Genomic DNA, 24862 nt, shown 5'->3' on the forward strand with positions numbered 1-24862 from the left:
AGGATAGGAAAGGCAGCAGAATACAACAGACACTAGAATGGCAATATGTAAATCAGTGGAAGTGTAACTGATGTGATTCTGCAATCTGTATACGGGGTAAAAATGGGAGTTCATAACCCACTTGAATCAAACTGTGAAATATGATATATCATGAACTATGTAATGTTTTGTACGACCAACAATAAAAAAAGAAGAGAAAAAAAAACTAGGAAGCCTCTCCTGCGATAGCAATTTCACTCGTGTGATAATGATATTTAATATTTTCATGAAGGCAGAATTCTCATGACCTAATCACTTATTAAAGGTCTTGCCTTTCAACAAAGTTGAATTGGGTATTAACTTTCCAACATGTGAACTTTGAGGAACACATTCAAGCTATAGCATCACACAAGTAAGAAGTCCATTCAAGTGAAACATTTCAAGTTTTGAGAGGAAAAAATACCCACTTACAATTCTGTGCCCTGTGAAATGATCCTTCAGAAATATATAAAATAAATAAACTCTTCTGACACAAATGAAAATTGAGGGAATGTGTTACCATGAGACCTGCCTTACAAGAAATGTTAAAGAAGCTCATCAGAGAAAAGAAAAATTGTGAAGGTCAGAAACTTGATGTACATAAAGAAAGAGAATATGAATAAACAAGGATAAAATAAAAAAAGAGTTATTGAAGTAGCATAACAAATTAAAATGGATGCAAATGCTAAATAGTCTTTCATTTATTTATTAAATACACATTGCTGGAGTAGCTTCTATGGGTCAGGCACCATGCTATGTAGACATAATTAAGGCACATATATTGTTATCAAAAATTTCATAGTTTAGGAGGTTATGAAAGTATGACAGAAAGTAAATGGCTATACATCAAAAGAGAAAGTAGTAAGTATTCAAGGAGATAATGGAATCAAGTGGCATGGGAGTCAGAAGGAAAGATAAAAGGCAAAAGAAAATGGGCAAGAGGTGGGGTAGGAAATATGTACTTTAATCCTTTAACAAACTAACACAAATGAGTTTGTATGCAGTCTTATGTATGCGTAACTACCAGAGTGGCCAAACTCTGTGTAGATATAAATCAGAAATAAGTAGTAGAAATCCTAATATAGTTGGAGACATAAAGCTGCAAATAAATTATTTCCATATTTAAATTTATACATTAAAAATGTTTGAAAATAAACATTTTATATGTCACATAATCCATACAATGCATATAATTGTCTCCACAAAAGGAGAAAAAGAACAATGTAAAATTCTAGAAAGTCTATCAGGCGATGGTGCTGGGAGTTGCTTGCATGTAGCATCTTCGTTGACATTCACTTTGCCTTTGAGGACAGGCACAGGGCTTGAGAAATACTTCAAAGAGTTTTTCTGGCCAGTTATGCTTTGCCAAACTCCTATAGTTTTCTCAAAGTTTTCAAAATTATCAAAAACGAGCATACATCTCCCACACTATTACTCTATCAGGAAAGGACACTGCAAACAGCATCACAGTCTTCAGAATTCTTTATCATGTCACAAAGCAGCTGCATTCAAATCGCAATGCCTCCTCTCAAGTCATAACAAGGCAACACCAGCATTAAGATGCAATATTCCACAGATGCTAGTTTTAGCAAGAGCAGTAATAAGTGTCAGAGAGAACATTATCACATGGTAGCGCTTTCAAGTTGAGAATGTGTCTTTTATCAATCTTTGAAAGTAATTCGTTTGACTTCAAATTTATATGCCACCTTGAAAGGGAAAAAATGTGGTTTGTTCTTACCTATACGGTCAGGAATTTTAATTAGTTTTGCTCTTTTTCTCATCTGGAACATATTTTACCCTTATCCATAGTCAGCAACAGTTGTCCATTTGCTTTCAGATATAAGAACAACTACTTGGATTTTCCTAAGTGTTTCTATGAAGTTTAAAGGTTCTTCTCAATATTTAAAACTACCCACAACACTGTTAGCATAGATACTATTTACTGAGTGACCAGTGTGCAAAAAAAATAAAAATAAAAATAAAAAAAAATAACACAGAAACTTCATCAACTTCCTAATTCTTAAAGATTTTAAAACATAATAATGATGATGCAAGCTGTTAATGTGCCTACAGCCAAGTCTGAGAGCTGGCTGTGTGTGAGGAAGTACACATAAGTAATAAGTAGATACACTTACATACTGCTTTGCGAAGTTTCATATTCATACAGACTTATTGTCCAATCCTTACAAGAGCCTGACAAGATTGTCTTAGAAATTGAGATAATATGTTGAGAGAGGAATCTGAGTCAAAATATTTTTTTAAAAAAGCCCTTATCAGCAAACCTGGAGCAGAGTTTAAATCTTGTTTTTCTAAATCTTGTTTTTCTAAATCTGCTGTCCTTTTTGGAACACTATGGAATGAATAAGAACCATAGTGTTTAAAATGGAAAGATGATTTTAAACTGAGGAATCTGGTAATCTTCACGAGAAGAGGCTTGGTCAGCTTGCTAAGGGTAAGAGGACTGATTTCACTTGAAAAACCAACAGGAGTAAATATATAGGCCATGGCATGAAAGTCAGCATATGCTGGCCTAGTCAGGCCCACTGTGCAGCTCTTACATGGACGGCCCTTTTGATCACCAATCAACACACTGAACTTTTCTGTCCAAATTGGGCAAAATCTGAAAAACTAAGAATAATATGCAAGTCAGGAAAGGAACAAGCATCTTGGATTGCTTTGCTTTCTTTCTTCTTTTTTTTTTTTTTTTTGCCCCCTTTCAGTGTAATCCATTCTCCTTAGGAACCTACTCCTAAAAAGGGGATTTTTTTAAAATAGGAGCTAAATTAACCTTTTTGAGACATATAATGACATATAATCTTTAGAACCAGAAAGTGTGAACACAACTTCTCCAAGATCTAATGTCTAAAACTGATTTATATCTAAGGTACTTTATTCTTTCATTCACTATTTAAAATCGGGTATACATTCCTTTTTACATGTGATAGAGTATATACTCATACACACATTTTTTTTAAATCATTATTTGAAAAATGTCTCATTTATGATTCAACTTAGCCATCCTTTGTCTATCTTATAAGAAACGAAGTAATTAATGTTCCGTTATGCTGACATTTTATTTTGATTATTTATTTCTTTATTGAAAAAACTTTGTGTCAGGCTTATGCTGGATGAATTTTATAGTTACCATATTATTTATTCTTTACTAAAAACATTCATGGGGTAAAAGAATGAATTTCTTTCCCCATTTAGCTAAAAGACAAAGTTAGCATTTGACCCCAAGTTCTCAAATTCCCAGTCCCATCACCACTTCACATTCCATAAACACTTTCTAAACTCCAGGTACCCGGGTTCAGAGCTTCTCCAACTCATCATCTCCTGGAGGCCAGACACTCTAATTGATATCTTCATTTCTCTCCTTGCATGAAGTGTACATGGGTAATCTTTACAGATTATTTTTTTTGTCACCATATAGTTAAATAGAACTGTATATATGAATCAAACCATCAAAAAAAAATAAGAAAAAAGAAACCCACCAAATCCTTTACATAGGAAATGTTCTGCAGTACTTGGTAATACAGAATACAAAGTACTCACAGTACTCTGTACAGCCTGTTGACATCTTAAGAATAATAATTGTTTGTTACTTTCACCATGCATGTAAAGCCTCAAAAGCTGGTGGAAAACTTGAATAAAATCACTGGGAATCTTTAGGCTTTGTTTCAACTGGTAGATTCATGAGTAACCTGGTCCTATAAAGAAGGTATCATGAAAGATGTCTATGGTTGAACTCTTTAGTCACATGTCACATTTTCTATTGACACACTCATTATATTATCTAAACACTATTAAGGCAATTCATCTTTTCAGGTTCCATGGGTGCCCTCCACCAGTCCTACCTCACCCTTTCTCCCTTCCCAGGGTTCCCCCTCACTCCTCTTTACTTGGTTCCTTTTCCTTTTTCCTCTCCATGATCCAGCCTTTTCTCCTTAGGCATCAATTTTATGTCTTTAACTTGATTATTTTAATAACCTCTTTGATTCCATTAAAAACAATGTTCAAAAAATTCTCAAATTAATATAATATATTAGAAATTTAGGCCACACTTTCTAATTTAACCTACATTAAGTCATTGTGTGACTCTATCAAAGTATGTGTGAGGGAAATAAATGAGTTTGGAAGCCAAATAAACATGGATTCTAATCATAATTCTAACACTTTTACCACATGTGTGGCCTTAAGAAAATTATTTTAAGTTTTTCAGCCTCAATTCTTCAGCTGTCAAGATGAACTATTAATACCTATTAGTAAGGGAACTGCGAAGACTAAGTGAGATGAAGAATTCCAAGTACCTTGCTGTGTTAGATTAAGGAAGTTACTATACCTTTCTGTGATTACAATTTACCCATGTATAAAGTGGTATAATTATACCTACCTCATTGAATTTCTTAATCTGCTATAATTTGTATAAGTCCCGGGAAGTGAAGCATATATAGTAACTTAAGAATAGTTTTAATCTACATGGAAAAAAATTATATATATGTATATACAAATATACATATACATATGATATATATATATGTATTCAATGTATAATTATATATGATGTATATATGTAAATACATGATATACATATGTAATATAAAATATTGTCATATATAATCTCATTTATTTATCTATATAAATACATAAATTTATTTATATTTATATATACATACATATGTGCATAAAGATGATTAAAAACATATACTGTTTATCAAATACATAGAATTGGACATAGTATTCTATTCCTTCAGTCTGAAAGTCACTGCTATGGCCCAGAGCTAAGCTTTTTCTTAAAGCATGTCTGGGAATTAGTTGGTCAGGAGGGGCAGAAGAAAGGATTAAATGATGTGTTCAGAGCTTCAGGCAGAGGGGCTTGACTTTTGCACAACAGTGGATGATTAGAGGAATAGAGTAGGGAGTATTTACCTAGCTCATTTTCTTATCTTTACTGGAAAGGTGAATTTATTGGAAAGCTTTGTCTGCACAATATCCAACTACAATATATATATATATATATATATATATATATATATATATATATATATATATATATATAGTTGAAGTCAAATAAATATTACTCAAATACTTTTGTTGAAACAATATTGACTATATAGAAAACATGCCTGGAATAAAACTAAAATGGAAAAAAATGGTGGTTTTAAGTTCCAGAGACTGATTTTGAGTCATAAATTTCTGTATTTACAGAAAATATGAAATAACAATTTGGTCATAATGACTACAGAATTTAATTCGACATTATTTTATTTTTATTTTTTTAAAGAGAGAGAGAGAAAGAAAGAGAGAGAAAAAAATTTTTAGTATTTATTTTTCAGTTTTCAGTGGACACAACATCTTTATTTTATTTTTTATGGTGCTGAGGACCAAACCCAGCACCCCGCGCATGCCAGGCAAGAGAGTTACCACTTGAACCACATCCCCAGCCTCAATTCAACATTATTTAGGAAAAGTTGCTGCTGAATATAACCTCTGCATAAAATATTGGCTGTCTCACTCTTTCTTGTTTTTTTTTTTTTTTATCTTGTAAAGAAGGCAGTGTTAATTCAATAAGAGTTTACTGGTCATCAACAATTCCCCTGTCTCAGGGTTCTTGCTCCTGGGTCAGGGAGGCTTACAATCTTATTGGGTACAACAAGTGCTATGAAAACCAGGATGAGAAGTCACTGAGCAGGGTCCTGAGAAATGGGGATGTTTATTTAGAGGAAAATTTGAAAGTGAATTCAAACCTGAATGTGACAACTAAATAAAGGGAAGGAGAGAAACAAGAAGATGCAGGTGGTGGGGGAAGGGGGATGGATTCTGAGAACAGTCACACAGCATTGACAGAAATTTAGAGCTAAAATAGCCCTAAACCGTCATGGTTGATAACTTACATTCCTGTGACTAATACATCTACCCACAGGGATAGACTATCTAGTGTATGGGAAAAAAATCAACAGCTCCTCTTCTTAGCAATTGAAGAGATGCTGAGTGGTTCAGTGAGTTTCTATAAAAAATAAATTTGTTCATTTCTTTTGAATTTTCAAAGTGTCCTTGATGGAAAGCATGTGGGACTAAGTACATTCTTAACCTGTCCTTTTGCAGAGACATGGGTATTTAGTCTCCCTGTGTTCACTATGGGGGTGTGGAGGTACCATAGTAAAAGCCATAAGTTCAGATTAGTCCAGTGGGTAAGCGATTTTCTTTCCTGAAGTACCTACTAATCCCTGCTTCCCAAAAAACTGTGTACAAATTCCCCTGAAGCCAGGCATTTTTAAACAGTTATTTGTGGCTCTTTCTGAGAGGTTAGAAGGAGATACTCCTTAGAGGTCAAACTCAGCAGGATGAAATCCTCTGCATGTCAGAGATAGAGTCTCCTGCCTGGCTATCTTGGAGTTAGTTGCCCACGTCCAAGGCTGCTTTACTTAATACAGAAAACCTTATTTGTTGATAAAGCTCAGCTCTCTTCCCAGCTGCTATTTTTAAGCTCAGCTCTCCTCTGCTCAACTCATGTACACCTACTTCGAGGCCTTTTCATAGGAAACTAGGTACACAAAATGTCAATGGTGTCTAAGACACCAAACACAAAATTTTTCTTGTCTTCATTTTCCATACATTTCTTCTATTATTCTCTCCTCTCTCTGGCTTTGTTTCTTCCACCTCCTCCTGGCTTTACTTTTAGTGGTCTTAAGTTTCAGTTTAGCATGTCAACACAGAAGGTGTGAATAGAACTTTTATGCCTACATGTTGTGTAGGTGCTCCAAAGGTCAGTGGCAAGTTGCTATGGTATTAGTCTTGGATCTAGTTTCCTAAATGAGGGTAAGAAGAATCTTGTGACAAGTGCACACCTCCTAGTTGACATTTGTAGGATCTGTATCTCTAGATTTAAGATGAACTAGAGACATGTTTGGATCCTCAGAGTTCAGGGAAAATGCAGCATGTGATGCAGGGAAAAGAATAATTATTAATAAAGAGAGCTATTAGGTGGCCTTGGAAAAAACTAAGCTTTTCAAATTTTTCCTTCATAGAATAAGAGATCATTTAAAATCTCAATTATCCTTTCCAAGTTTAACATATCACCTGTTCCATATCCTGTTTTGTCCAGCTCTATCTCCTGTTTGTCCAAGTCTTCCTAATTTCTGTCACAAACACTTTCATATAATTTTCCCAACTGCCTTTTTTTTTTGGTAACACTTGAGTTCTTACCCTACATGTAAATGTCCATTGCAGAGATTACATGAAGAGCAGGGTTTGCATGGGGACACTTATTATCTTTAATATTTCTAAAACTGAGTATTCAGAAAAATAGTTAGGAAACTGTATTTACTGTGGTATTGAAAGAGAAAAATCTGGAAATTTCTTTGATTCTTTTGGTACAGTAGCTATGTTTTAGCAATCAGACTAGTAGATTATTACTTTCACATATATGCATGTCACATATCTTTGGCTATTTTCTTCATTCTTCATAGTTTTGACCATATACTCTAGAGTGAGGGGCAACTCCCCCACGCTGTTTCCCTGTTACTGTGACCCTAAGTCTAGGTTGCACAACTACCTTTCTAAAGAGAAAAGCCTCTGTTCATTTGTAATCCCAATGCATTAGGAAAATGTTAGATCTTGTGAAGAAATTATAGTCCATTTGATGTTTTCTAATATCCTTCCTCCCTTTCTCAATTTTAAATTAAAATAAAATGAATCATATATAATGAATGCATAGCTGTCATCTTTTGTGATATTACCTTGATTGTTACTTCAGCATTGAAGAATGTTCCATTTTGTAATTTGCATACCTAAAATTCTTGATAAGATTATACCCTATGAAGATGCATTGGAAATAACTGTAGCCGTATATAGAAATGGAAATGATACTAAGTTGTTGACACTAGAGTGCTTACTCATAGAAACCACACAATCAATAGCATGTGTTTGTGCTTAGATTTATTCAGTCATTATCACTCCTCCACTTGCCTTTCATGTGCTGAGCAAATATTAAGTGAAGAGTATGAGTTTTTTCACATTACCCTCAATAAGTGGGTTTAACTACAATACAAATCTTATAATCTACCTCTTCAATCTCACTGGCAATGGGACAAATCCAGCAGCTTTAGAGGTAAGCTTTCAAATATACTTCTGCTGACAGACTGAAGTTTGTTTTAGGAAAAGTCAAGGCTCTACAATCCTTTGCATTTATTGGAATTTTCTGTTTCCATGGTTTCCAAGAGTTCAATGAAATTAGGCTTTCACTGTTTAGAAGTTCATGATATGAGGATTTGGTAAACTTCTTCTCTCTTGCCTAGATTATACTTAAATCTGTATATTGCTGTACCTGGATGAGTTTGGGGGCTATTGCTTTGGCAATCTGGCTCTTCCCCTTCAAGCTTTTTCTTAAAAACAAAGGGAAGATATCTCAGATCAGTCTAATGAAACTAAACTAGGGTAAGATTTTGGCATTATTTTTTTTAAAAAAGTACCGTTTTTAAAAATTTTTATTGAAGAATTGTCAACTGATTATGAATCATTTGAACACTTTAGGTAAATTTTCAATACAGGCAATTAAAATGAAAAGACTCCTTCAAAAGGATTAATAGGAAAACCTAGGCTTGGGGCTCTAGAACCTTTAACAAGTAGGGGTTGTCCTGATAAAATAAGATCTAAAGAATACACTTCTAGAGACTTTACTTATCTCACAAAAGAATAACAAAAAGTCTTTTGGACATGTTAGGAGTTCTGGAATAGTCTATGCTGAGGCCCAAGGAACATGCAAGGAGGTTTCTAGAATGTGGGGAGGAGAACTTATTTGACTATGAAGGAAAATATATGGTTTCTGAATTTACCTTGTAATTGTTATCAGGTTTCTGTGAATATCAAAGAAACACATTGTAAGAGAGCGCCAAGTACCTGCTAAGAGTCCAGTCCATATACAACGTGCATGAATAAGAAATTGTCAATAAGGTCCCTGAACCCAAACAAGCCTCTCCATTATCTTGGGGCCCAAACCCAACATACCCAGCAGTTACCCCTTATTAAGGTAATGACTTTTGGATCCACAGTTATTACCTAAACATGAAGGAAGGAGAGATCAGCTGACAGATGATATATAGATACATAGACAGAGAGACAGACAGATAATAGGTAGACAGACAGATGAATAAAGTTAGAGCCAGAAAGAGACCCAACAAAAGCATGTGGGAATATACCTGTGACTACCAGGAGCTGATCTCAATGACTCTAATTTTTTTTTTAAGTAAAGGATACAAAGCTACAAAGTAAATAGGTGTGAATTGCACACACCTCACATGTTTAGCCAGCACCCTGAATTACACTTAAAAAGCACTGGAAGCAGTCCAGGGTATGCAGGTCCCCTACTGAGGGATCCTATTTAGTTTGGCAGTGGCAAAGGTTCAGGAGGGAACAATGTAACTGCCATGCTGAAGGTCACCAAGGCATACTCCCCATTGAGAGGTCTGTACTAGGAAGAGCGTCCTGAGCCATCACGCAGCTCTGCTGGCAAAAGTAGCAGCCTACAGATCCAGGAGTCCTCAGCTTCAGGTCTGAATGATTGCTTGTCAGGCAGATGTGTTTGTAAACTAATGACTTTCACAGTGTGATGAGATTGAAAATGAAGCCTAATTGCTTCCACTGATTTAACCCTTGGAATGCTTCCAGGCATGCCGATAGCCATGTGTCTTTAATCATGTGAGTTAATCACCTTCAGGGATACATCAGAAAACAGTGGCTTATAGCAAGTCTGGGAACACTGCAGTTGTGTTATTAGGTTTACACTACTGGGGCTGTCATCTCCTCAAATAAGGACACTGAGAGGTTGGCCATGGTGCCCTTAAACCAGTGTTTGTTAGTAGCAACTGACACAATTGCATGGCTCTATAATTCATAAAAAAATGAATTAATATTTATGCATTTTTAATGACTTAAAAAACTCCTAATGGTAGTGGAGTGAGAGTAACAAGTCACCTTGATCCTTCTAAGGCCACCATGTACTTCAGTCCAGCTCTGGAAGAAAATCAGAATTGGAAAATGGTCTAATCATGAGGCCAGTCTGATTAATACTGACAATTAGTATTGGACTACAGTGCATAACCAACTGATTATGAATCATTTGAGCACTTTAGGTAAATTTTCAATACAGGCAATTAAAATGAAAAGACTCATGATCCTTACATAATGACTTCATTAAATTAATTCAGTTCTGAGGTTGGAAAAAATTTTCTTTTAAAGAAGGGAACCAGCAGAATTTAACTTCCATTCACTTTTGGTTAAAAGAAAACTGGAGGAAACACTTAAAAGATTTAATACACAGACATACACACACACACACTACATTGCAAACAGCTTATTCTTTTTTGAAAGTGAACTGTGTTGCAGAGGAAGAAAGAACTGAAGGTCAGAGCATGGATTCTATTTGCATGGCTTATTTGGATGAAGTAAATCTTGCCCTCAGTTATATTTTGTATTCAGCTGAGAGCATGCATTGTTAAGGTTAAAAGAACTTTATTGTGGAATAATCTGTGAGGAACAGACACTTCAAAGAGATAAATACTTACTTCTGTTACATAAACAATTGACTCAAATCATTTGCTTCATGGTAAAAGACAAAGCTGGAGCCACATCCAAATACTGTGGTATCAATTCAGTCAGAGGAACAAAGATCCCTTTAGGTGAAATGCAGTCACTCAATCAAAGCAGCAATAGTTTTGTAAAATTGGACAATCGGAATGGAAGCAGAAGATAACTCTTGAGGACTGAGTTGAAATATTCAATGGTACAATCAGTTTCCATTATAGGTTTTGAATCAGAAAATCAATTTAATTCTGACTCATCCTATAATACTTAACATATATGTGGTTTTATAGTTTACAAAATATATTTTAATCTAAATTACACAAATATTCTATAAGCTAGGTTTTATGTGTATTCATAATAGCCAATACCTACAAGCAGTTGAGAACTCATAAGACTCTGTTACCTTTTGATTTGCTTCATTCCTCTCACAATGTTTAAAGGCAAGAAAAAGTTCTCAGATAGTTAAAATATTATAATTTGTCTAAAGTCACAGGTCTAGAGATAGCCATAAAAAGCTAGGTTTTGAGCACTCCTCTGACTCTTGTTGCTTTTTCTACAAACTATCTCTTGTCCCTCCCATTTCTTAAAAGCATTTCTTCTACTTATTTAGTAATCTTTTTTTCAGAACTGATTCTTAACTTCACTGCATTCTTTACTAGGTGTCTTGAAGTGAAAACCACATTAAATTCTAGATTATATCTGATGATCTTTTTTCCTTTTACTTTACATTTTATTTCCATTCAGACTGCTCTCTCAAAACATGCACTGCAGTTTCTAGCACAGAACTTAACCTTTTCAGCAGAGAGTAAACTGTACCTGTAACTGAGCTCACATCTCAGCCCAGGCTCTCCTATTTGAAGGCAAGAAGTCAAGGAGAATAAATAACAAGTGAAAACTTGAAGAACCTAAGGATTCGTTCACCTCCTGACATTGATGAGCTCCTTCTAACATATCATTTCTCCTGCCAGGCATGAAGGCAGCCGTGTAGCCTTCCCAGCTATTGAGGTGGTAAGACTGACCAAGCATACTCATCAGCTAAGCAACTTTTTTCTGGGCTTAAGCTTCATGTGACACAAGAAAATTACAAGTCAGCGAACAATATGGGTTTTGGGAATCATCCTCGCTAAGATGAAATGGAAATGCTAAATCCAGAAATTTCAAAAATTACTAGAAGAAAAGAGGGCTTGTCTATCTTCACCAAACTAGCTGCTTTGTGGAGAGATGCCTCAGTGACACCTTAAAGATGCTTCTCTTTAGAAGCAGTGTGTATGCATGAGCGCATGTGCACAGCCTATGTGTATGTGTTCGTATATATTTCAGGATGGTTTCACCATTTCCCTTCTTCCTTTCAATGGAACTTGTTTCTTCTCATCTCTTGCCCCTTAACTTCTCCTTGGCTTCTTGTCCCCAGATAGTAAGGACTTAGGCTGAAGTGCTAGCTCAATCAAATACTGACAGGTTTGCTTCAAATCAAAAGGGTCTGACACACAGGACTGTTTCCACCAAATGTTATCATGTGCATGGAGGTGCTCTGTAGTGTCAGATGTAACACAGACTGCTTCTCTCCAGATCTTACATAAAAGAATTCAGATGAAAAAACGAGCCTTGGAGGTGGTCTTTTGGGGGAAAGAAGTCTCGGAATTCCCATTACCTTTCTTTTATTTCTCTCTTCAGATCCCAATGAGTCTCCTAGGCACTGACACTCCTAGGCACTGGGTCAGATCTCAAGTTCCCTGTTGGCAGTGTCTCTGCTTCATTCACCTACACATTCCTTATAAAGACTATGACACATAGCTAGGCTCTAGAAGGGAGGAAGTTTAGTCTTTGCCTGCTGTGCCTTGGCAAAACAGATATATTAGATCTCTTTTCATTTAGCTTTCTGATATCAGCTTTCTTACCTTACAGTCAGACATTGAAAAGAGATGTTCTTGGCACTAGCAAATAGGCCTTCCTTCAGCCAGTCAGAATTTCTGGAATTTTTGTCCATGCATCTAATTGTAGCAATCTTCAGGCTAACTGTAGCTCCTCCTCAAGGTCAGGTTGATGTGGGAGTCAGTTTCTCCTAAAATTTGTAGATCGTACACTGAAATTTTAATGCTGGTTCCACCTCTTACCAGCTGCTATACTGACCTCAAGATTAAATTTCTCTGAACCTCCCTTATCCATCTGTTCATATCCATTATACAGCGACTATATAAAAAATGGAAAAATGTTGAAATGCCCAGTGCCTACCTACAAGAATCCTCCAGTCACTATTTACTCCCTTCTCTCTTTCTGTTTTATTGCCCCTTATTCCCACAATTGTCACTCTTCACAAACCTTTCAGTTTATAATATCTTTTTAGTTATAAACTCTTGAACTCATCACTAACAATATTTTCACTTCTATTGTCCTAGTTGGCTTCAACTCTGAGCTCCTCCCCTTATCTGGGTATTCTAACCATGACATCAATGTCACTGACCTTTTGGATGTCCTCTCCAACTCCAGAGATAGACTGTGAATGTGACATCCAAGGAGGTCTGACCATTACAGCTGATTAGCACAGATTCTGTTCCTTCACCTCTGCTTATCCTCCTCCAGTTGCTTCACATGAGAAGTATGGTTTAGCACTAACTGAAAAAAATAAATGAAAGAAAGAATATTGGAAGTAGTTCTAAAAATTGGTGTTTTATTGTTAACTGAGTGGTTAAAGAGGAGGAGGACTAATTCAATAGACTATCTTGAAGTAAAAGTAGGAAATTTCACTTTATTCTACTACTTCCAAATGTGTTCTCATTTTATAAGGTCATCCTCATAGCATCCTTTTAGATATTTGACAACTCTTACCTCTATGAACTTATAGTGTCTAGTATTCCTAAACTGTTAGAGTATCCCTTATTTTCTCTGATCTGCTGTTGTTTATTAAACATAAGAGTTCACCTTGAGTGTGCTTTCAAAATGATAAATTTTACAGTTAGTTACTTGAGATTGCCATCTTGCTAAGCATAACTTTGACTTTCATCAAGTTCCATAGCCTCCCAAGTTACCTGCTCTCCTTTTCATAAATGTCCCCAGATTTTCTGGTAAGAAAACTCTTTCTAATTAAATATATCTTTTTTTATAGTTAAGAAGCCCAGACTAGAAATATTGAAGATGACCACTGGGGTTTTGGTTCTCTGTAATGCTCTGTATCTAAACTATCCATAATTCAATATCTTTTCTATTTTTTACTCTATCTTTCTACTTTATCTTTTGTTAATTAGAGCCTAAAATTATTCTTGAGTATCAGTACCTCTGCTTTTGAAGCATTATCCAATACCACTTTCATCCAAATATAGTCCCAATATTTTATAGCACATATTCTCCAATTTAACAAGTGCATTCTTAAAATTTCTCTTATATACACATGCCTTCCCATACATACCATTTGCAAAAATTTTCCCCCACCTTGAATTCTTTTCTCCTTTGTCTCTTCCTGCCTCATCTCCTCACTACCCAAGCCCAGTCTTTGCTACCCAAGCCCAAGCCCAGTCTTTGCCTGTCTTTTTCACCACTATACCCCGTGTGTAGGAAATTTTCTGGCACATGACAAGTTCTCAGCACATATGTATAAACTCAATAATTAACTGTCTTTCAAAACCTACTTCAAAGCTTATCCATTTCTTATCTATGCTATTTTCTTTGAAAATATTCATTTTTGTTTTCACTAGCAGATTGTGAAGTCTTCAAAAAACGAATCTATACTTTGTATTACTTTGCATCTCTCAGAGCAGTGTAATAAAATGAGGAAAGTAAATACCAGGCTTGAGGGGGTGAGGTTACACAGATATGATTTAGAAAGCAAATATAATGGTCACCTGCTATTGGTCAGGAACCGTTCCAAAATCTGAGATGATAATCACTGGGCTCTAGATACACATTGTCACTACCTTTATAGCTTGTGTTGATATACTTAAATTCTCTGAGTTTTAGGCTCCTTCTCTAGAAACTAAGAGAATTAAAGTAGGTTAGCTCTAATGTCTTTTCCAATTTCTGTTCTCTGAAATTTAAATATTTATTTAGATATTGATGAGTGGCATTCAGTAAGTACTTAATGATTCAATAATACAGTCTTTACCCCTACAATCTCTGATTATTGTCTGAAATAATAGGGTCTATTTTCAGTTGCTTTTAATGTATTTATCTATTCAACAAATGTTTATTGAATATTCCTATATGAGAAGCAGGATAATCAAAATGCTATAGATACACATCAATGAACAAGACATTATTCATTATTATTTATTCATAATTATTCTTGAGTATCAGTACATATTCCCTGCACTCTGAGACAATGCTTCTCATATCATAATGAGATGGCTAATCCAGTGACCAAATGTAATTAAATTTGTTTCATAGAAGAAAATGAATTTTGTTAAACATCTCACCCAAACTCTAGCTAGCTGTTATCATCATATCTACTAACAAATTATTTACATTGGAAGAAATTTAAAAGAAATTAAAAAGCAAAATATGCCCTAGAAGTACAATTTACTTGAGACTTCTCTAGGTCAATGATTTTAAGGCTGGTCTAAATGGACACTATATAAGAAAAGGATAGGGGAGAGTACTAAGCAGAGTTTCAGTTATCCATTTCCTATATTTAACTAGAACAGCTCCATTTGCAAACTTTTTTATGGAAAAGGTTATGCTGCTAATGGAAAGTTTTTATGACTGCTGCTCTAGGTTACTATTTGGAATTAACAACAAAATAATAGATTTGTATATAATTTAATATGATTGATGAATCTATGCTCAGTATGTATTTCAATATATGTAAAATGTAAGACAATTATCCCTTGTGAGGCCAAGGGATCATGATATTGAAACTCTCCCAAATCCTTCAAGGAGTCTAGTAGCATGGCATTTAAATACACTTTCCTGTTGCATTTGGACTTCCAGAAAGCTCCTGGTGCTGTATATTTCTTGGTGATGACAGTTTCATACTCATTACATTTACCAATGTATAATTTGTGTTTAAAGATAGCATCTTGGGGGTCACTGTTTTGACATCCTTGAATACTCATACACTGTGCTACTCTAAGCAAAGTGTCTTTGCACACCCTTTCGATTTTCAGTAGTTGAAAAGCAGATTCAATCTATATTCCAAAGATAAAATTCATTAACAATATAAGAGAAATTCAAAAGTAACTTTCTTATAAAGCTCAAGTCAATGCCAGAAAGCATTTTATAAATTATTTAATATTATCTCTGACTTACCAAGGACTGAAAAAAATTAGTAATTTCCATATTTGGTTATAAAGCAAAAAATTTAAGGGGAGAGGAAGACTATGCAATTTATACAAAATAAATAGAGTGTAGCCTGTCTGTAATGCAGGAAATTTAGTACAGATCTCCTAATACTGAAATGACTCATTTACATGCCAAATGTAAAATAATCATCAAAGACATTTGATGAGAAATAATCACCATATGGTTGTTCATAAGATATTACACAATCCAATTCACTAATATGTGGGAGTAATGACCTCTCCTTGGCCTAGCTTTGATGTAGTTCTTGACAATGATATTTCCCCCATCCAGCTTTATAGAGATATACTTGACAAACAAAAATTATATATATTTACAATGTACAATGTGATGTTGTGACACGTGTATACATTATGAAATAATTACCAGTTGAGCTAATTAATAGATCCAAAAGCATTTAAGATTAATTGTGACCCTCTTCCTAATCTTCGTGAATTCAAGGGTTGGAAGGAAGACTCTAATACTTTTGTACCTTTTATTCCTCAAAATCTTAAAACGTGGTTTAGCTGGCATTATGTCACAAGCCTTTGAAACACTCAACTGTCCTGAGATTGTAGCTAGAATGTTTTATCCAAGATATTTTCCATAGAATCCTATTATGTGAGCTGCAGGCCCTGTCTCAAACTATCCTTGTGTCTTGGTCTCCAAGAAGCTGTTTCTCCTGACCGAGCTCTGAAGACTGGTTATGTTTTCTACTTTTTATCTACAGCCGCAGTTGTGTTAGCCTAAAGGAGCTGAAAAATTATCTTTAGCTAATGCGTTTTTTTTTTTGACAAGTATAGACAGCTTATCTAAAGTAGGAATGCTTTATACATTCAATGTTAGAGTGTACTGACATTTTGTAAATATCTCTTTTGAATTAGCAAAACTAAGAAAATTGGGGGTAGCTTTTGGGGGCACATTTAGTTTCTGGGGTGAATAAATGATGACCAATGTTCTCTTCTTGTGGAATCAAATCAGGTTAAGAATTAGTAAAACTTACTTAAAGTCTGCTTTTTTTTTTTTCCCCTAGCCATAACATTCTTCTCTATGAGGATGGGCATGCAGTGGTAGCAGATTTTGGAGGTGAGATTTCCAGCAATAATATTCCAAATGAAATCAGTTTCTCTTTTCATTCCTACTTGGTGCCAAATATAGTGCAAAAAAATCTGAAAATTGATTTTACACTCACAGATATACTTATCTAAGTTATTCAAATTTCAATGACACTGAATTTTGAAAATATATCATTTATTCTTGATCTGAGAGAAAGGAAGTGAGAATTTGAATATGACAAAGGCTTCTTGAGGTTTCAGAATTTTAGCTCTGATCTTTGACCTTGGTTTTAAGATATTTCTGTTGACATGAATCTGTTTTCTCTTTCTTTCAGAATCAAGATTTCTACAGTCTGTGGATGAAGACAACATGACAAAACAACCTGGGGTTTGCTGCTGCTTTTGTTCCCTATAATTATAAAACAATTAAAATGTGTAAACTCAGCATGAGAGAGAGAAGATGAGAGCAGCTTTCAGTGGAAAAAAATGTCATTGTCTCAGTGCAGGATAATGTTTTATATTTTTATTTTCTGTAAAACTCCAAAATAACTATTCCAAGACTCTTCTAGAGAAATGGATAAGATATATGTTTGGAAAATATTACAGATTAAACAATAGAAACATGTTTCAAATAAAGCTGATAAGTATATGGATAATTGACTTTCATATTGAGGTTACCATATTAAGTGGTAGAGTTAACATTTTAATAGATAACTAACTCTACACTTAGTCATTCACCAATATCTATTAACTATTCATAGTTATCTACTTTATAAGGTAAGAGCTGGTGTAGGTAAGCATCAATGATAAAGCAAAATATAAATCATAGCATTGAAAGCAAAGTTAATTATACTTAAAATCCCTGCAAATAAATTCATCACCTGCCCTCTCCTTCATTACCCCAGTTCTTTCCCCCAGAATAAGTACACTTTCCTTTCTGGATTACCTATGATATCTACTTACCCAAATTTGGAATCCTTTCCCTTACTGCTTTAACCTACACAGAACTGAGTAATTTTATTTTTATTCTTTCTTTTTCCCCCCTAAGTTTTAAGTTTTTTATTTTCCCAGATTTCTTCTTACTGCCTCAGTTCAGATTCTCATCATCCCTTTTCTGAACTCTTTTGATAGTCTTCTAACTCCAGCCTTCTCTTCCAGTTCATTATTTCCCACATCACTTAAGTTTTGCTGTTTTAGCAATTCCCATCCTACTATAATGTCTCAATAATGTACCATTGACTATAGGCTAAAATTCAAATTTCTTTCACTATCAGTTTCCTGCTGTCCTCTTTCTGATCCCAGGGCCACACTGTGACCTTCTTTTCCACCACAAGTTGTTTCAAAGGCTCCTGTGTGCTGGCACAGATGCCACATGGCCATTTCCCAAGCATTCCATTTATTTTCACACCCCTGTAGCCCTGCCAGTATGGTGTCCTCTGGCTGGAAAATCCTTTGTTGTCCTGCAACTGGGAGAAGACTGTTTAGCTCAGGCAGATTTTACCCATTTTATGAAACATCTTTTCTATAACCAGTACCTCCCTGTCTTTTCTTTCTAGGCTTTTGATGTACTTTGATCTGTTAGTTTTCGCTCTTATTCACTCACCAAACATTTTATTGAGAGCCTACAATGTGTAAGGAATTGTTCAGGGGCAAGGAATGAAAGAAGTGAGTAAAATATTAGTTCTTGACCCCAAGGAAGAGCTCATTTTCTATTGGGGAAAAACAGTAATGAGAAGATCAGTTCAAAATAAAGTGGAAGTTCAGTAATAGAGACATCACATAGCATCATGAGAGTCAGGTAAGATGAATAGTGGTAATCAGATGATGGAGAGGATGGAAGGTCCTACCAGATAGAGTGAAGAGCATGAGCAAAGATACAAGGAAGAATGAACAACCAAAGTTTTGGAAAGTACTTCAAAGAGCTTGGCATTATTGACATGTACACCACGAAGAGAGGACGATGAGTTAGAGTTAGGCAGGAACTACATTGTTGACAATGTTGTAAAAATACAGCTTTACATACTGATTTCTCCAGTGCAGTAGTCAGTGTTCTATTGCTCCTGCAAAATGTATGAGTCTGAGAATTTTATTTGAAAAAAAAAAAAAAAAAGTTTGTTTAGCTCTGGAGGCTGAAAGTCCAGACAGCATAGTGCCAATTTTAGTGAGGACTCCCCTGACAGGGAGCCACAAAGAGGGGAGGTCAGGTGTTTGTTTGTGTTTGTGGGTTTTTTTTTTAATAACAACAGTTCTCATGAGAACTTATCAGGGTCTCATGAGAACTACAATAGCTTTTTTCAATCAAGTAGGCAGCAGTCCAAAATGACCTCCTTACTTGCATCAAGCTTCACCTCATAAAGGTTCCACTACCTTCCACATCATCATTCTTAAGGACCAAGGTTCTAACAAATGAACCCTTGAGAGACACATTCAAACCACACATCAAATTAGATTAACTCATCCATTCAACAAATATCTTGGGAGCATCTACTATATTCTCCTAGGAACTGGGGACATTATAGTGATTGTTTCTTTTTCCTATGGAGCTATTATTCCACTGTGGGAAGATAAACAATGAACAAATTAACAAAATATATATTAGGTAATAATAAGTACCATGAAGAAACAAATAACAGCAGAGTAAATGAATGGAGAGTAATGGAGATGCCATTTAAATAGGCCGAGAGTAATACAACATAAGGAGGTCTCCCTTGGGAGAAAGAACATTGCTCGTAGGGAAAAGAAAAGCAGGTGCAAAGGTTCTGAAACAGGAGAGTTCTTGGTGTGTTCAAAGCTAGAGTGGTTGGAGTGGGGTGAGCATGGAGGAAAGTAGTAGAATATGAGGTAAGGGAGGTGGGGAAAGTGAGTCCTCTTTCACAAGACAAACTTAACTAACTTACCTGAGGCTTAGAGGCAGCTACATTCATGGGTCTCGACTGTGGCTGCCCATCAGTTTAGAAGCTTTTTGAAGAACATAATGCCTGAATCTAACCCATAGAAATTATGATTAGTTATATTTTATTTAATGGTATTTATGTTGGGTATTTGTATTTTTTTTAGAGTTCCTCCAAATGATTCTACAATGCAGCCAGTAGAGACTCTCTGAATGAATAAACTTTTGTTGAATAGAATTAAATTGAATTTCACCAACAGCAAGAAATATTAAATTTTTTTATCCTGGCAGCACAGTCTTTAAGCATAGCATCACTCTGCATTTATTTTAGAGGCTGTTTTATTTCTTACTAGTTATGTGGCCTTATTTAAGTTTCCTAATTATTCTATGATCCCCCTATGCAAAAACAGGCATGCTATATGCCTACTCCCACTTATGCAATGTTGTGACACAATGTATAATCTACTATATAAATGGAGGCTATTTGGAATGTGAAAGCTCATGTGGGAGAATTGCATGTGAGCAATATAATCAGAACAAAGATATTCTTGGAAAGCTGTAATTATGCATGATTTCCAAATAAAGTAGACATTTCAAAAGAATTATCAGCAGCCAGTACTGCACATAGAATTTCAGTAAGAATAATAAAATAACACCAGTTTTCTTCAGTGAAAATACAAAGGTGTTTGGCAAAATTCATATTGATATATTAGGGAGTCTTAAGATTTAATGGCTGGAAGAGCAAAGGTCTGACTTATCTTTTTTTTTCCTTGAGGAATCTAAGGTCCAGAAAAAATGAGGGATTTGTCCACAGCTTCCTTGTCAGTGCTCAAACAAAAACTAGAATTTTCATCTCTTAATTCAAAATCTAGAGTTGCATTCCTTAAGTGACAAATTAACCGAATTTATGCATTTGCTGCCCAGAATGGAAACATATTTTTTAAACTACAATCGCAAATAAAAGGAATGTAAACAACACCATTAAAACAGATGCGGCTACAACTTCATGCAAAGAAAATTGTTAACATTTTATGGACTTGTTTTCTCAAATATTCCTCAACTGGAATTTTAGAAGTAACACATCTAGTCAAACAAAGGAAAATATGATAGACTTGATCCTGCTAGTGAGAAATCTACTTCAATTAAAATATTCTGGCACAACTCAGGCCCTTTCTCTCCTTAACCACGGAGACTATGTGTGGGCCTAATTTACAGACTTCCTAAATTACAACCTAAAGGCCTGATTAGGGAAGGTGCCTTCGGAAGCCCTATGGTTGAATATTCTGAAGCTTTCATCCAGGAGAGAGATGATCACAAGTTGTATGTAGAAAAAAAAAATGTGTGGATGCTGTGATAATCATTTTATGAGCCTATTACTTGATGAATAATATTGATGACTTTTTGAAAAAAAATATCAATCTTTTGATCTTCTAGTGACTAGGAAAAAAAAAATATATTCCCTGTATATCAGGAGAACCCTTATCAAGTCCTCACAAAAAAGGACCCTGCTAGTCAGCTGGGAAACTAAGCCCTTGGTAACTGGCTATGCCTTCTCCATGCCCAGAACCTCCGCTGGATGGCTCCAGAGGTGTTCACGCAGTGCACGCGCTACACCATCAAAGCCGATGTCTTCAGTTATGCTCTGTGTCTGTGGGAACTCCTCACCGGCGAGATTCCTTTCGCCCACCTTAAGCCAGGTAAGACAGGCCACACTGAATTTCCATGCCTTCCAAAATTCAGCGCATTTTTACAGATTCAAAAAGCATTTTCTTCCAAATGCATATTCTCAGTGGTGGAATGGAAAGGAGAAGAAGAAAGTAAACAACCTTAAATTGCTTTAAGGTGGTGCCCCATCCAGAAAACTTAATGACAATGGTAATTTTAGACACGGACACAAAGAAATGTAGGAATATTTTATTGAAGTTTAGGGCCTTGATTTATTTGTTTTTAATCAGACTAGCACCTAACTAGGATCATGTGGGGCAAATAATGTTGACAGTACTATATTTACTTTTTGAGATTAAATTTTAGAAATTCCATATATGTGTACACACACACACACACACACACACACACACACACGGTAGAAAAGTAGCAACATGAAAATAACTATGGGGACTTCAACTGCTTTTCCTAACAATTTTGTATGACACATATGGATACAAAATACATCCTCAAAATCAAACTTTGAGTAATCCTCATTTCATTGATGATATACTTTATACTCTGCTAACACATAGAAAGTGGAGATGAGAAATTTAACCACAGGTAAAATGTATACATAATTTATATTCAAGGTAAACTCTATTTGCCTCCATCTTTCAAATTTATCTGTGATGCTTTCATATATTGTCTCCCTATACTGGAAACTCTTTAAGGGCTTTGCATTCCTAGTGCCTATCATGTTTGAAAAGCAGATTGACAAATTAAATCATAAACAAATTCTTCAATGAATTATACTGTAACCTTCTAATGACCAACCTGAAATAATATATCAGTAGAATAAAGTCAAAAGGCAAAGAAGTTAAATATCCCTTTTAACAAGTTAAAATCCTAACAAAGATCATCATATTTATTAGTACTGTTGTACACAGAGCAAAAGCACACCACTTACTTTCTCTTCAAGGTATTTTCCCTAGTATCCAACAGAGTGCCTTTCAGGAATTACATGCTCTATACATTGTTTTTTGAGTGCATTGATGATGTAGTTGTCCTAATCATTCCCTGTATACTTTTCATGATATTAAATGATGATATTAGCCCTTGTTATAATGTGGATGTGATAACTCTATTGTGAACTAAACTGACATTGCCATTTGTAAAATGTTCTGATGTGCTGCTCTCTATGTCTTAAGAGTTTGCATTCTGATAAGACTGCTGAATATATAACAAATCAATTCTAACTCTAGAACACTATGGTATGTTTTCATGAGAGAGAGACAGCTACATCTTTATTCCCTGTACCCTTTGTGTCAGTCCATTCAACTGAATCTGTTGATTTTACCTGCTAATATATCTTGGGAAATGGTTACCACTTATCATAGCCACCACCTTCCTAGCTCAAGCCACCATCTCTTAATTAAACTTTTGCAATAGTCTTTTTAAAAATCAAGCTTATTGTCTGGTGCGGTGGCACACACCTGTTATCCCAGCATTTCGGGAGGTTGAGGCAGGAGGATTTCGAGTTCAAAGCCAGCCTCAACAAAAGGGAGTCACTAAGCAACTCAGTGAGACCCTATCTGTAAATAAAATACAAAATAGGTCTGGGGATGTGGCTCAGTGGTAGAGTTCCCCTGAGTTCAATTCCTGGTAGAAAGAAAGAAAGGAAGGAAGGAAGGAAGGAAGGAAGGAAGGAAGGAAGGGGAGGGAGGGAGGGAAAAATCAAGCTTATTGGAGTATAACTTATACACAGAAAAATTTATCTTTTTAGATGAACAGTTCAATGTGTTTTAAGAAATATGTACAGTTATAATCAAGATAGAGAAATTTCTATTATTCTAAAATGATCCAGGTGCCTAGTTGAAGGCTATCCACTTCTCCTACCTCAGCCCCTGGCAACTGCTGATCTGATTTCTGTCCCTACAAATTAGCCTCTTCCAGAATGTATTATAAATATAATTATATTAATTCACTTATCAGCAATTTATTCTTTTTCATTTAAATGTAATATCTCATGTTGCATGCGCCTGGATCTATTTATACATTCACAAGCTGATTGTGTGAGTTATTCTCACTTTGAGGCTACTATAATTAAAATTACTAAAATCATTCAGTCTTTGCATGGTGGTTTTCATTTCTCATGGATAAATGCATAAGATGGATTGCTATATTTTAAGATAAGAGTTTTTACAAGTTGTGTATACCATTATGGATTCCACCAGTAGTCTGAGAATTTTTATTTAACTAATAACATTGACAATTCTTTCATATGTTTATTTGATATCCATATCACTTATATACAGTGTTCATTCAAATTGTCTAATTATTTAGTTATAAATGAGTTATTAGATTCTAGGTAGAAATTCTTCAACTGCTATGGAGGTTGCAGGGATTTTCCTGTATTCAGTGGCTTGCTTTTTGAAGTACTTAGCAATGAATTTCAGAGAGCAAAAGTTTTTCATTTCAGTAAAGTTTATTACATCATATTTTTAAATTATTTCTTTGTGTATATCCTTTCCAAAACATGCTAGCCTCACCCAAGAACACAAAGACCTCCTACTATATGTTATATAAAAATCTTGTTGGTTTAATTTCTATATTTTTAAGATCTATTTTGCATTCTTTTTAATAATATGGCATGAACTTGTTATTCTGAGTTTTTTTGTGGTTTTCTTATGTGGATGCCCAATTGTTTTAGCATTATTTGTTGGGAGGAAATGTGTCCCTTTTTTTCCAATTAGTTATTTTTGCACTTTTGTAAAACCATCAGTTGACTGTACATGTATACTCATTTCTGTCTGTTGTTTCATTGACTCATGTATTACACTTATGTAAATACCATACTATCTTGATAGTTTATACTAAGTCTTGAAATTAGGTAACAAAAAACCTCCAAATCTGCTCTTTTTTGATAAACCTGTTCTCGTTATTTGATTTATTCCATTTCCATATGAATTTTAGAATCAGCTCATCTTTTTCTACCACACACACACACACACACAAAAAAAAAAAAAAACTTTTGGAATTGTTACTAGTTGCTCTGAATGTATAAATCAATACGGGAAAAATTGACATTTTAAGTACATTGGGACTTCTGCTGACAAATATAGTAGACCTCTCCATTCATTTAATTCTTTAATTTCTCCCAATGCATTTTATACTTTTTATTATACAGGACTTTTGCCATTCTTAGATTTGTCTCTATAAATTATATGTTTCTTGATGCTATTATAAATGACATTTTTAAAAATTTTACATCCAATGTTTCTTTTAGTATATGAAAATATATAAGTTTTTAAGCAATAACCTAGTACTCTATAAACTTACTAAATTCACTTATATCCATTCCATTAAGTTTTGTTTGTTTGTTTGTTTGGTACATTCTTTGGGA

General features: G+C 34.9%; 1 protein-coding gene across 1 annotated transcript in view; it reads left to right on the top strand.

Moving 5' to 3' along the window:
* Tnni3k (TNNI3 interacting kinase) overlaps positions 1-24862 on the top strand; it is a 285107-nt gene that overhangs the window by 171124 nt on the left and 89121 nt on the right. Inside the window, exons 18-20 of the mRNA XM_078027764.1 lie at positions 16901-16953; positions 17258-17310; positions 21377-21509. Coding sequence (XP_077883890.1) covers positions 16901-16953; positions 17258-17310; positions 21377-21509 — 239 coding nt within the window. The remainder of the gene's footprint in view (positions 1-16900; positions 16954-17257; positions 17311-21376; positions 21510-24862) is intronic.

The sequence above is a fragment of the Ictidomys tridecemlineatus genome, chromosome 11 (genome assembly GCF_052094955.1).
Source record: "Ictidomys tridecemlineatus isolate mIctTri1 chromosome 11, mIctTri1.hap1, whole genome shotgun sequence".
NCBI lineage: Eukaryota > Metazoa > Chordata > Mammalia > Rodentia > Sciuridae > Ictidomys > Ictidomys tridecemlineatus.